Source organism: Aptenodytes patagonicus, chromosome 1 (assembly GCF_965638725.1).
Source record: "Aptenodytes patagonicus chromosome 1, bAptPat1.pri.cur, whole genome shotgun sequence".
Classification (NCBI taxonomy): domain Eukaryota; kingdom Metazoa; phylum Chordata; class Aves; order Sphenisciformes; family Spheniscidae; genus Aptenodytes; species Aptenodytes patagonicus.
In genome coordinates, this window is record NC_134949.1 from 51,564,886 (window position 1) to 51,578,835 (window position 13,950).

Genomic DNA, 13,950 nt, shown 5'->3' on the forward strand with positions numbered 1-13,950 from the left:
AACTGGCCAGTTGTTTTTGTAATTATAGAGTGAAGTACACTAGCACTTGGCAAGACCCAACATTTGACAGCAGAGCAGTGGTGTAGTTCTCAGTGGGAACCGTTTTTGAGTTACTCATTGACAATAAAAGCATGACTTGCCAGTTTCTTTTAAAGATAATAGTTACCATCCTGGCAGCACTATAATTTCAGGGAAGGAGGGGGGAAGATTTTTCCTAGAAATCCCAAGGTAGCTAGATATGGATCTTGACCTTACGGTTCACGGGCCGTAAGTATTTTGCTTGGTTTGAAAATAGTTCTTGGGAGCACCAGGCTAGACCCTCAACATGGCCCCTCCGTAGGGCATGGGGGGAATGGACTGAGCTGGAAGAAGGGGGGGCAGAAGAGAAATCATCCTTGTGTTCCCCTCCCTGCCTCACCTTCCCGTAAGATCCTGTTGCGTTGGTGCCCAGGTTGAATTGTCTGGCTATCTGTAGAAAGATGGATGCAAGAAGCAGCACAAAGCAGTACATGAAAACGAAAATGTCCAAATAGGTAGGGGCTGAACCAGAAAAATCAAAGAAAGGGAAAGGTCTTAAAGGCCGGTTTGTTGGAAGAGCTGCCTTCTCACCGTGCCAGGTAAGGCTAACAAACTGCAGCTGCTGCCTGTGCCTGAAAGCCCAGCCCTGGCTGCCTGCTGAGCGCCGTGCACACCGTGGTGAGAACGAAGCAGGCTGGCATGCTTCTGCACTGCCACGGGCTTAAGGACAGAGGAAATGAAACTGAGGGTTTCGTGAATTCTAGACACTTTTGTTTTGGCATGATATGTTTGTTTTTGCTTTCAGATTTCAAATGGAGCAACCATAAAAGTCTTTAAAAAGAAGGCAAATACCCGATCAGGTAACAAAGGAACTGCAACCTATTTAATCTTTTGTGGAGAGTGGGCTGGGAATGCAGAGGGCTGAGCTATGACAGGTTGTATCTTGGTCAATAGGTCAGAAAAATTGGCACTTTGATATAGCTGAGCCAAAGGAAGAGCCATGTTACCCTGGCTCTGGGCCTCTGGCAGGCACAGTGGGCCTAGGAGGAGGGAAGAAGGCAAAGGAAAGAAGGACAGAAGGACTTACAGTCCTTGGCAAATGAATGCTTAAAGATACAGACTCATAGGCAGGAAAGCAGGGCAGGGAAGCCCAGGTGACACAATGTGCTGACTGGTGAGACCAACATGGGGAACATGGCCTGCTCCGGTGCCTGGCGTTGTGCATCACGGACATAGTGGTATGCTGTCCAGAGACAGCCATAACAAAAAAACCTCAGTTTTGGAATTTTCCTTATTCTCTTGACTGTGTTTCTGAAAGCTTTGACTCGTCTGTCTCAACAGCAGGTCAGGAGTTAAAGGGTGCTTACAAGGGGTCAGTTCATCTTACCTTATCCCTGTGATGCAGGTTGCTCCAGCCCAGCTGGTGGCTCGGTGGAGATGGACTTTCTGTAGCCCCTGGGGAGAAACAGACTCTTCTAGCGTGTGATTCACCTCACCGTCAAAGTGGACATCTAAAGTTAGGAGAGATGTGTCCCTGAGGCGCAAGTCACTGGGATGGCATTGCTCTTTCCCTCAGCAAGAACAGGGTTGTCTATTCTCAGCCATTGCTTTCAAGCCTGACTTTAGCCCGCCTGCACTGAGTACTCTTGGAGACTAAACCAATGCAATCATCTCATCTGCTGTCTATCGTCCTCCTTTCAGAGGAGCTGCGATTTGCTGCCAGCTTACCCCAGCAGCAGATGATGATGCCCTAGCTTAGTGGTCCGAGCTACAGGTTGACACTGGGGAGGTGAGCCAGGACCTGTGCATTTCTCAGAGGCTTCCCCCACACTGCAGACAGGAAAGCATGACGCCTGCTTGCTCGGCATCCTGGCATGCACCCTGCTGCACAGCCAAGAGCCCAGCAGAATTCACAAGCTTGTAGCTGTGTGTTTCATTAATGCCTGTTCGCTCTCTGCTTTCTCTTGCTTAGATGTGGACTACTCGGATGAACACTGTCATTTGGTGAGTTCAGTCATTACACTGTTAAGTGGTAGATTTAATACTGAGCTGTATTTGTATCTGTGTAATCTCTCTAATCTCTTCAGATTTTACCAGACTCCGAAGCAAACAAAGATGTGAAAGGAGCAGGTCACAAAGGAAAGCAAAAATTCAAAGTGAAAGAAATGTATCTGACAAAGCTTCTGTCAACCAAGGTAAACTGTAAAGGCCTTATTATGGGGGAGGGCTGATGTTAGGCTTGGCTAGTTTGGCACAACAGAAATAGAAATTAAAGCAGAAATTATGCAGACTTCCTGCATGTGTATCGAATGTTAAATGAAAAGATAGCCTATAAAATTCACTATGGATTATGACCATTTGCAAAGACGGACGCATTTCAGGTTTTCTAATGCTAGAGTTCTAAAATTGTCTATTACTCGCACTCTCTATCTCCTCAGTAAGACAACCTTTTTTCTCAGGTTAAAGAAAAAAGGTAGTTATTGAGCTTACAGAAAGTGAGTTTTGCCACTGAGTCCCATAGAGCGAGAACGATCCCTTCTGGAGAGACGGCTTTCAGTCAACAGTCTCCTCACTCTCTCCTAGAGTTTGCCCAGTTTAGAGACAACTTCCCAGGCCTGAATTTCACAAAATACTGCCCATGAAATGAAATAATCTTTTAGGGCCTCAAATTAAGCATCCAAAATAACTAGATTAATTTTAAAAACAAGGTCCTTAGGATTTATAATACGAGTACCTAATTTATACAGTGCGCATTCCTTAGGAATAAGCCCTGCTCGCTCCCTCTGGTAATGTCATCTTGTTTCTGACTTACTCAAAAGGGTTATAAAACTCTTTGCAACAGCATATTACTTAAAATATTAATCAGTGCACGACACTGAGAACTGTGCGATACAAGAGACCTGAAGAGATGATGATTATGGCCTTCCTGCATTTAAAAATCTATCAATCATTATTTAATTAGATTGTTGATAGCATCTGAAGTAATTTGGGACGCTACCCAAAGTGAGAGTGAAGACTGGTCATTTCTCATTAACTGTGGAAACTAACATAAGCCCTTAGGAATTGCTGGAATAAACCAGTAACACCTTATGGGGGAAGACTGAAGTACAAAAGAAAAGATCAGGCTCTTAAGAAACAGTCCTTTTAAAGGGCTTTAAATTAATCATCTCCTTCTCCAAAATAGGATAGTGCTCTGAACAACAGTGCTGTGATATCCTTCACTGTGAAATTCCACCCATGATACATCGTGCACTAAAGGAAATTGCATTGAACCATGTCTCTCCCTCTCTCGCTCACCCATACATGCACACAGACACAACTGCAGTTTGCCACGTGAAATGAACTGGCAAGTAGCACATCAAGGCCCTGGGATACACTTAAATCCTTCTTGTTGAGAGAAGATGGGGCTGAACTGAGCTTCAGAACAGATGTGAAGAAAAAAAGCACAAAACAGTGGTTTGCTTTGTTTGCCTCTACTTATGAATACTCTGTGATGATGTCAGTGAGTCCGTCAGCAACCAAGCCATTGCTTTTGTGAGCCAAATAGCTTCACTGCTGGATCAGAAATACTCAGTTTTCAGTTCTTCTCTCTAATATTAGTGTCTTCGTATGCCACCCAAAGCTGTTATCCTAGAGCTAGATCAAGCACCACAGTCGCTTGGCTGTGAAGTGTTGATGAGCACACGTGTTCAATATGTGTCGCAGATGGCACCATGAAGGCCAGTGCCCTAGAAAACTGGTTAAACTCCTTTTGCTCACCTCCCTCTTACTTCCAGTCACAATTTCCAAATGCCTTTAGCAACGGTGCCAACAGTATTTGAAGAGTTGATGTTGTCTTTGTTGGAACGAGTGATTCCTTCCACCTACGATTCATCACAGAGTTCACCACAATTCTCCTGTCAGTAAAGTGATAGGACATGTGACATTAGAAAGCAGCTCATTATGGTGTATTTGTGGTTTCATTTTTTGTTATTGACTATCTTGTTTGCCAATAACCTATGGCTTAGATGTTTGCCACAAGCATATTGTAGTTTCTGTGTGTGGTTGCCTTGGGGCATGCTCAGCTCTCTGAGACAAGAAATCCTATTCTTTTCTTGTGTAATAATAGCACTGTTCATTTTCTTACTTTTCAGGTTGCAATTCATTCGGTTGTTGAGAAGCTCTTCAGGAGCATTTGGAGTTTACCCAACAATAAAGCACCGGTTGCCATCAAGTACTTTTTTGACTTTCTGGATACCCAGGCTGAAAGCAAAAAAATTACTGACCCTGATGTGGTCCATATATGGAAAACCAACAGGTATGCCCATATGATATGCACAGGAGTGCGTGCACTCTCTGAAAATGTAGTTGCAAGGGTGGAACAGGTCACCTGTGATCAGAAGAATAAGATTTTGGCACGTCTGGTTGAAGATGTTGTTTGGCTTTGTGGATCCCAGTAATTTTAGTATATTGGATACTGATACAAACCACCATAGCTTCCAGGACTTCTAAGTCTGCATACTGAATTCACACTCAGAAGTATCTGCAGGTTGAGAGCATTGTTTGAAGATGGAAGGGTGACTGACTGATGTGTTTGCTCTGTGGCCTTTGTTCCCTGATCCCTTTTTTAACATGAATAAGCAGCCCAGAAATGTGCTTTTTTCCATGACTGCGGTGCAATTAAACTACCATTTTAAAGCAGTTGTGCTACCTGAGTGGTTAATTTTAAAGATGCTTCTTCTTTCTCTGTCTAGTCTTCCTCTTCGCTTCTGGGTGAACATACTGAAGAATCCCCAGTTTGTCTTTGATATTAAGAAGACTTCACATATAGATGGCTGTTTGTCTGTAATCGCACAAGCTTTCATGGATGCCTTTTCTCTAGCAGAACAGACACTGGGGAAGGTAATGCTGCCCTTCCAATGTTTTGCTAACTTCTCAACCAATGTCTTTTTCAACTGTATAATGATTTAGGGGATGAAGTCCTGGATCTGCTGACATCGGGGGCAAAGCTGTCAGGGGCCTAAGCAAGCTGGGTTTCCATTCCTTGTTGCTCCGCCTCACAAGGCTTTGAAGAATTCACAGGAGTAGACAGATACAGGCCACAGAATGCTGTGTTTATAGTTAACTGCTGCTTGTCTTCTCTGCAGTTAGTTTCTGCACAGTGTGTTTATAGAATATGTGGAAGGGGGTGGAAATTGTAAGATTTTAATGACGTTTTAAAGAATTTTCAAACAAAGGTCTTAAAAGTATTAACATTATTTGATAAGTAGTCCAAATTTTGTCTGCCACACACCGATGTTCAGAAAACACTCATAGTAAGCTACTGGGAGCTGTAAGAATACTTGAAAGAGCTCTGAAGTTTGAAACAGTTCCTTTCACATGTATTAGCTGCTCCCTTTTATATGCAAAATTATTTGCTGGAGTAACAAGTCCAGGAATCTTATATTCAAAAGCTCTTTAGTACAGTGTCCAAAACTCTGGGGATCAGAAATACTTCACTTTTCCCCGAGGATGTTTTCCTTTTCTTTGGACCAAAGCAGGAAGCATTTGTTCAGGCTCATACTACCAAGAAAAACAGGCTAGAGATTTTTTAGCCTAAAAAATAATGTGTATAAAAATGGACTAATTTCCTATGTGGTCTGAACCAACTGCTCATCTGTTAAAGGTAAATAACAAAAAATGTGCGTATTTATCTTATTTTAGGAGTGAAGTGTCGTGAATTAAAACTAATCACATCACTTGCTTGATGGAAAAACTGCAAATGAGCATGGTCCCTTGGGTTTCCATGCTTAACATCCATTGTGAAGTACAACAGCTCCCATTAGCCATTTGAAAAGGGATGCTGAAACCTGATAAAGGTTTGCAATGCAGTAAACATCCTGTGGCCTTTTAGTACTAAAATGTATTTACTTTCATGATTTTTAGCCTTTTATCTTAGAACATTCTTTAGCCACTGAGAAAACAAACATTTAAATCATTTCATCCCACAGCGGAAACAGTAGTGACAAGATATCACATGGTTGTGTCATTTATTCCCCAGAATTTAAACTAGAGCAGTGACAGGAAACTACCAGCCCCCACTTTTACCTTCTGAAAACATGGTTTCCAGGTGGGGCTTCGGCTCCTACCACAAACACCAGCATTTATTTCCTCAGATGAGCCTAAAGCTGCCTGGTAGGTCAGTGCTGACCCGGGTTGTTGAAGCCCTGGGGAAAAAAATAAATCCCTTTGGCTGTGCGTGCCTGGCAGCCAGCTCTCCATGCTCTCGAACCCCCGAGCAAAAGGAGCAGTAGGGACCAGAGAGTTTTAGGGCACTCTCCGCCAGGACAGGATCTAGCAAGGCTCTCTGGCATGTTACCCTGGGGGAACTTTCCACAGCCCTGCTGTATCCTCTATGTAAACAGGGTACCAGCCTCAAGCCCTTTGGTTCAGCTTTCCCAATCTTTCAGGTCTGGGGAGCGGTGAGGAGGAAGTAAGGAAGAAAAATATGTCTAAGGGACACATGTTCATCACTCCTGATGCCAATAGAAATAATTATATGGCAACTGTCATGAAACACAATGCACTGTTGCTGAGGTCCTGCGTCTGTTCCTCATCTTTATTTCATAACCTTGATTCTTTGCATATAACCACTGCAAAGAGAAATGAGTCACACAGAGAACAGACACAATTAGATGCAATTAACTATGTGGAGGTGGAACCTTAGGAAATCTGTGCTGTGAAAATTGACAAGGCTTCAAATATTTTCTTTTAAGGAAGCACCAACAAATAAGCTTCTCTACGCTAAGGACATTCCACTCTACAAGAAGGAGGTGAAAGCGTACTATAAAGCCATCAGGGATCTGCCTCCATTGACCACTTCAGAGGTTGAAGAATTTCTAACTCAGGAATCTAAGGTATGGTTGAGAAGCAGCAACTTCATTTGCTTTCATGTTAAGTTTTTTAAAAAGGAGAACTATCTGACTGGAACTGTTTTCTGTTTTAGAAACATGAAAATGAATTTAATGAGAAAGTGGCCTTGACTGAAATCTACAGATACATAGTGAAATACTATGATGAGGTAAGCACGTCTGCTATTCCTGCTTAACCCCTTGATGTTAACTTGCTTCCTCCTCAGGCTTGAAAGTTGGGCTTGACAAAGTAACCAAGGGCTGGCCTGGTGTGTGACTTACTGGGTGCCACTCCAGAGACAGCCCCTTCTCAGTGATGCAGCCACGGCTGCTCCTCCCGCTGAGCTGTGTGGGCCCAGAGCAGTGCAGCCCCCGGGGCGGCTGGAGCCCCCACCTCCCGGAGGGGTCACCGGCCAAAGGTTTCTAAAGGCACCTTTACTGTCACCACTGTATTTCACAGAGACAGTGGCAATAAAATTCTCCCTGCAGTTTTGAGAAAGTTCCCATACAGCCTAGACTTCTTGTTTTACTATGTTTGCAGAGTATCTGCTAATGCCTGTCACAACTCCTGTGCATGCGCTCAATTTCCCTGGAGATTCGGAAATCAGATTAGAACGTAGCACGAGGGATCTCGATTTAACAGTCAGTACAAACACCTCAGCGGAGCAGACTCAGCCTTACAGGAAGAGGTGTCTGCTCCTTTCCCATCATAGCCCTCTTATGCTCTGCTCTAATAGTCTTTCTCTTAAAGAAAAGAAGCTATAGCTTCCAGTCCCTGCTACTGCTAACAAAAGAAATCTTTTCTCAACTGAAAGCGCCTGGTCACAGGCTACCTCTAAGCTGCTTTGTAAGAAAATCCCTGCCCTCCGCTTTGCATGATAGGATTCTCCACTCCATTTTGCTCGGCATCCTTAACAGAGGCTGCATGTGCCTGCGCAGGAACGAAGATAAGAGCCAGCTGGGGTGTGTTGCCTGAAGGCCTCGTTACCACTTCCAGCAGGTTGTCTGGGTCTCCCAGCAACCAGACCTTTCTCTCTTTCCTCCCCAGCAGCACAGCAGCAGCGCTTGCTGTAATCATCCAGTTCTCAGTCACCTGTTAGCTAGCTTACCACTTCTGATCTCTAACATCTCAAATTATCTGGGTTCGGCATCAAATCTTTGCCTCTTAAAAGAAGCTTGGGATGATACTCAGAATGGCGCTACACTTGATTAAGCTCATTAAAATTGTTGACGCAGGAGACTTCAGAATACTTTCTAATCTTAGTGCCCATTTTTGCTTTTTTGAAGCTAGTACTGGCTAAACTTATCCCATCCTCAGAAGGAAACCCTTCCTCTGCTCTTCCGCCTCTGGCTTTTGACTGGGAGCAGCTAAACCTCATTCGTTGTTTGCTGAGACCTCAGTCGCTTCGTAGAGTTGCCAGCAAAGGGTTTTCAGACAGCAGTAGTGCTCCTTCCTATCACGTGGGTCGGTGCCAAGTGGACCAGCTAGAGGAAGAGAGGCAGTTCCTTGCCCTCAGATTATAGGGCAGAGGAAGAGAAATAAAATAGCATTTGCAAATCTGCTCTAGGGTAAAACTGGAGCACTGGCCTCGCCTCACACTTCAAGAGATGAACATGTGTTGGATTTGTTTTGGGTTTTTTTGCTTGGCTCTGTCGTTCTTTTGTGGAAGTGTTGCAAATCCTGTAATCATAGTGACTTGAAAGGAAAACTACCAAAATAAAGTGTTAAAGTCAGAAAAGAATGTTTACATATAGGCAGGCATTCAGATGGATTTTTCTGCCAGTAGTTGTTGGAATGCAGAAAAGCAGGCTTTAAAAAACAGCAAGTAAAATAAGCACTAAAGAAATGATTCTCTTTTTTGCTAATTGTTAACAGATTGTCAGCAAACTCGAGCGAGAACGGGGGTTTGAAGAAGTCCAGAAACAGCTCCAGCAAGTAAAAGCCTTATTTGATGAAAAGAAAAAATGCAAATGGCTTTGAGCAGAGCACTGACTCACAGCATCACTGTGGGGGATTTTAAATAAGCGCTACTGCTCCCAAAACTGTTTTGACTGACTATATGTACAGGGTTTGAAACATTTGGACACTCTTCTCCACTCTGACCATTCCAAGTAATACCTGCGTTTGGGAATGAAGCACGGGCAGGGGTAGCTACTCAAACGCGGGCATGAAAGCGAAAGCAAGTCTAGCATTGGCAGGGCCAGCATTTTTAGGTACTTTGAACACATGTACCTTTTGGTTCAAAAATACTGCCTAAGTAAGCTTTCTGCTTACTTAAAAACAAGCTTGCGGGAGATGCGCAAAACACATGGCAAGTTTAGAGTTGCCCATGTGAACTTGTAAGTTGCTTAGCTCTTTTTTTGAAGAGAGAAAGCTGATGTTTCGCCACATCCTTTCGGCAGCCTTTGCTAACGGTGAGGATGAGCTCCGGCTTCAGAATATGGGTCAGCTGCAGTTTCCTTCCTTCCAGACAAATGTACACTGGTTCCTGTTTGAAAAAAAAAAACAGCACCGAAGTGACACTTAGGACAAGTGTGTTTAGCAGAAAAAGTGGGTCTGAGGTTTGAAGTCCAAACGCCACGTGGCAGGACTTCTCTTCCTTAGGTTAGAAATTCCACGTGCGAAGCGAAGCCAACCACCGAGCACGGGGGGAGGCTTTTGGAGAAGGGCGCTAGACCGGCATCAGTCTGTGTTTACATTTCTACCTTTCCATCCTTAAAAAAGCTGTGAAACACTTGTGAGCAGCTTCACACGTGAAGCCTCCATGCAGCTGCACCGCATCGGAACACCGTTGTGATTTGATGAAGCAGCTGACGATGGCTGCACTTTGGTGCACAAACCTGTACTCAGGTGCATGATCGGCCCATGCATCAGTGCTGACAGTCCAGGCCAGTCTTGCCATCCGTGTACAAGGGCCTCACAAATCTAAAGCCAGCATATTTTTTTTCAGGTTGTCCACACAAAGGCTTTGTCAAAAGAGGGTTAGTTTAATAACATGTGAGAACAGGAGGGCTGGTGCAATCTCTGCCTCTGTATGAGAAACTGATACAAACACGAGAGTTAGGGCTGCAGAGGGAGGCAACTGCCTTAGTCCTGCTGGGGTGTTTTTTGAGGCTTGGCCATTTTCACAGGGGTCCGTTACATTTGCACTGGTGGCTGAAGTTAGCCCAGCTGGAAAGCAGGTACGTGGCCATGCTGCTGAGACGAGGCTGGTGCAGTGGCTACCGTGCAAAGCCACGGAGGCGCAGCCGTGGCTCTGGTTCTGCTACCACACCAGCACAGTCCTACCCTCCACTACAGAGCTGAAACCTTTTGTTGCCGTGGACTCTGCTTCAGGCACACGGAGGCACTTAGGCTGCAGCCTACCCTCAGATTTGAGGTAAGGCGTTGATGAGATGGAGATACGTTTCCACACGTTGCCGGAAGGTCCCACCGCTGGAGGCAAGTGGCGTAGCGCAGTGGCCCACAGGAGAGGGAAGAGCTGTCCCCTGCCTTGGCAGCGGCGAGGGCGCCACGGGCTGCGAATGGCACAGATGGCCCAAGTTTAGTACAGAAAGCCTATGCTGGGGCTGTGACCAGCCAGAGACGCCTACGCAGGGCTCCCAGGCAGCGGAGCGCTCAAAACATTTATTAGTGTGCACCGCTGCTTTGGAGCAGCCCAGAGGCTGCAGTACAACAATACTAAAGCTGGCGGGTTTGGTTGCAGTGCCTACCAGGAGCTGGTACCAGGTGCAATCCCACAGCACGCGGCCGGCCAGTGCCAGCGAACGCTAACCACGCTTTGGCAGAAGCAGGGCCACCTGTTAACGTGGGGAAAAAGCAAACACAAAAACACGTTGCCTACTGGTCTGCCCCGCTCCCTACCATGTGATTGCACAAACTGTACCTCTTGCATATCAGTGAGGGCAGCCACCAACCCATACTGTGATGGCTTTTTTTGTGTTTTAATTCAAGTCTTATACTTGCTATTAAGTTTACACTTTATACTTGATGGAATGTATGGCTTTGTTCAGGAAACTGCACTACGGTGTTGCAGTACTTTCAGCAGTTCTCTTCTCTGCCTGGCACAATATATTGTGGTAAGTTTAATTTTAATTGGGAAAAAAGAAAAAACAACCCACCCCAACCCTAACCTATCTTGCCCTCTGTCCTAAAGGAGCGGACTGTGGCTTGAGTAGCACTTAAGCTTAGAATACCTGTACTTAAGGGCTTGATTTTTATCATTCTTAACCTAACTTTTTAAAGCAGCATCAAATAAAGAAAAAAAAAGCACAGTAATTAATATTAAAGGAGGGGCATAAGCAGGTTACTCTTTCCAGTTAGACCGATGTCTCAGCAGTTCCATTCCACTTCAGGTGTTTGCTGGCAGTGCATTTGAATGAACTGTGATAGTTTTGTTCAACAGTAACCTTCTGTACAGGCAGAAAAAAAAGAAAAAAAAAAAAAAAAAGCCACAAAAAAAACCCCCCAACATTTCTGCTTGAAAAGCTGTAAAATAGTCTGTTTGCGTGGGTCTGATCCTGTGAACTTCACTATATGTGTTTATATGATGAGGAAATGAAAAATCAGTCCTATTCTGTATTTGTACTACTGCTTGTTTGCTACAATAGCTTTAATGATTTCTAGAGATTAAGTATGTGTTGAAGCAGGCCCTGTAGCTTTAGCCTACAGCCTGGAATAGGATTATTGCCTTTTATTCAAGCCTCCTAAACAGCGTCACTCTGTTAGTAAACCATTTAAAGTCATGCTGGGACTCTGTAACCCATCAAGTGGATCTCACGAAGTGATGTGAAGTATAATGAAGTGATTGTGGCTCTTTTTTGGTAGGTTTGGGTCAGCACACAACACATTGGCACACCTTCCATATCTGCAATTCGCTGTTACTCTTACAGAGACAAAAAGAACCACCCCCCCCACCTAAAGCTGTGGTATGGCAGCTCAACAATTCTAATAGCATTTTCTGAAAGGAAAGCAAACTTCCCTTTAACGTATTTTCACATGTTTACAGGCAAACTGCTATGGCAAACGGCGTATTTTTTAACACTAGCTTACAGAGCATTATTTTGCAGTCATCTAGTTTAAAGTCAAATCTTACTAATGTGTAAAGTAATTCCTGTTGTACAGAAGTTAACCTGTTGTTTAAAATGAATGGTTAAAAAAAAAGTGCAAATGACAAATAACGTGTTGGTGTTTGTATGGGTTTCTCTAGAATAAAATGCATTTGGAGGTTATTTTGATTAACGTGTACTTTAAAATGGTTGAAAGAAAGCAAGCACCGCTTGTAGCAATGCCGAGGTCGTGCAAGGAATGGGGCGTAAGACACTGACCGGCGTCAGCTGAGAGCTACTACTGCGGTTCCAGCCCTGCGCGGCTCCAAGGCAGAGCCACGCCGGTGAACACCGTGCGTGACAGACCACCTCCGTCGCCCTGACGTTGGGAAGTACAAAAAAAGGAAGGTACGATGCAGGCTCGGGGGATGCTGGGGGCGGAGAGGGACTGGCCCGAAGCCCAGCAGCTGCCGAGCAGCGACCTCGCTGCGGGGCCCGGGGGGCAGGGAGGGGGCGGAGGGGATTCCCTGGGGTGGGGGGGGGAGCATCCTCCGTGAAGCAGCGGCAGGCCGAAGAGGCAGTGCCCGCTACACCTCCACACGGCCTTCAGGAGCCGCGCTACAACGTCACTGCTTCAGGGCTCTGAGGCCGATGATGCTTTTAAAAAGCTAAAGATGTTAAAAACGAGGATAACCTGATAACTGTTCTTTCAGGAGAGGGTGCTGCAGGGACAGGAAATCAACTCTCACGCAAGGAGCCCCAGAGGGACAAAGCGGTAGATAACCATCAATTCTTCCTCCCGCTGTTACCCTTTTTCTGCCCTCCGAGGCTTCCCTGGTTCGCATAAACCGCCCTCCCTGCCCCCCGGCACCGGCTGGAAGTCTTGCTGGAGGCCACGTAAGCAGAGCCGGGGGCAGCAACGCGAGGCGGTTGAGAGCTAGCGCTTTGCAGCCATCGCCTACTGGCAGACGTTGGTGAACAGGACATTCGGCAAAGCTGGCTCAGGCACAGGTAGTTACTTTTTCCAAACTGATCCTGCAGGAGACAGTAGCAATAGCTTCTGTTACTCCTCGTAGTTACACTGTTTTCCTCGGAGAAGTCTAACAGATTCCCCAAGAAAGTGCAGCACAATCCTTGTACGGACGTACCGTATGGAAAATCAAAAATGCAGCGTCCGGAGAGAAAAGTTGAATGGACGACAGCGTCACCATAGGCAATGTAGTCATGCAAGTGGCTGTTACTACAATCTAGTAACAATACCAAATAAGTTACTAAAAGAAATCGCACTGCATATCTCGCTGTCTCATGCTTTCACTGCAGTATTTGGAAAAAAAACAAAACAAAACCATAAAACAAACCCAAAAAACAGATAAAATCATTCTTATGCTTCCAGGAAAGTTTTCACTACCAAGTCAAAAAAAATTAATTGATCCTTTACAAGTTTCTGTTACTAAACTGATAATGAAGGGGGGGGGGGGGGGGGGGGGCAGATTTTAAACACATTCAACCTTGAATAAATAATTTTATTGTAGTTAAGTAAACAAATTACAGTAGCAACAAATACAAACATATTTTCATAATGTGAAGGCGATTTGTTATACTTCATCTCTGCTACATTATATTAAAAAACCCGATTATTGCTTATTCCCACTATAAAAATGCAAGAGGCACATTGTCAAGGGTAACAAATAAAAGTTGTCAGCACTTTCTCCATTTCATTGCATCCTCTCTGTCTGCATGGGAACTTCAAAATAATGATCCAAACATGGATTACAGCATTGTTAACAACCAAAACAGCAACCCACCAAAACTCCACGCTGATACAGTAACTTCTACACTGAAGGAGTAAGAGGATATTATCAAATAAGTTTTGAAGGATTTATCAAAAAAATTTGATTTTAGTTTTTATTTAAAATGTCAGCACAACCCAAACCTTGATAAATGTTTTTTAAAGTTTCGTGTGATGAGATTATTTCATATGTTTTGACTTCCAAATAATTTTACATCATTTATA

General features: G+C 44.5%; 1 protein-coding gene across 1 annotated transcript in view; it reads left to right on the forward strand.

Moving 5' to 3' along the window:
• The window catches only part of PLXNC1 (plexin C1), a 73,842-nt gene extending 61,723 nt beyond the window's left edge, over nucleotides 1-12,119 (forward strand). The window contains exons 24-31 of the mRNA XM_076328584.1: nucleotides 824-878; nucleotides 1,991-2,022; nucleotides 2,106-2,213; nucleotides 4,152-4,315; nucleotides 4,752-4,899; nucleotides 6,753-6,893; nucleotides 6,983-7,057; nucleotides 8,764-12,119. Coding sequence (XP_076184699.1) covers nucleotides 824-878; nucleotides 1,991-2,022; nucleotides 2,106-2,213; nucleotides 4,152-4,315; nucleotides 4,752-4,899; nucleotides 6,753-6,893; nucleotides 6,983-7,057; nucleotides 8,764-8,868 — 828 coding nt within the window. The 3' untranslated portion in view covers nucleotides 8,869-12,119. The remainder of the gene's footprint in view (nucleotides 1-823; nucleotides 879-1,990; nucleotides 2,023-2,105; nucleotides 2,214-4,151; nucleotides 4,316-4,751; nucleotides 4,900-6,752; nucleotides 6,894-6,982; nucleotides 7,058-8,763) is intronic.
• Nucleotides 12,120-13,950: the final 1,831 nt, after the last annotated feature.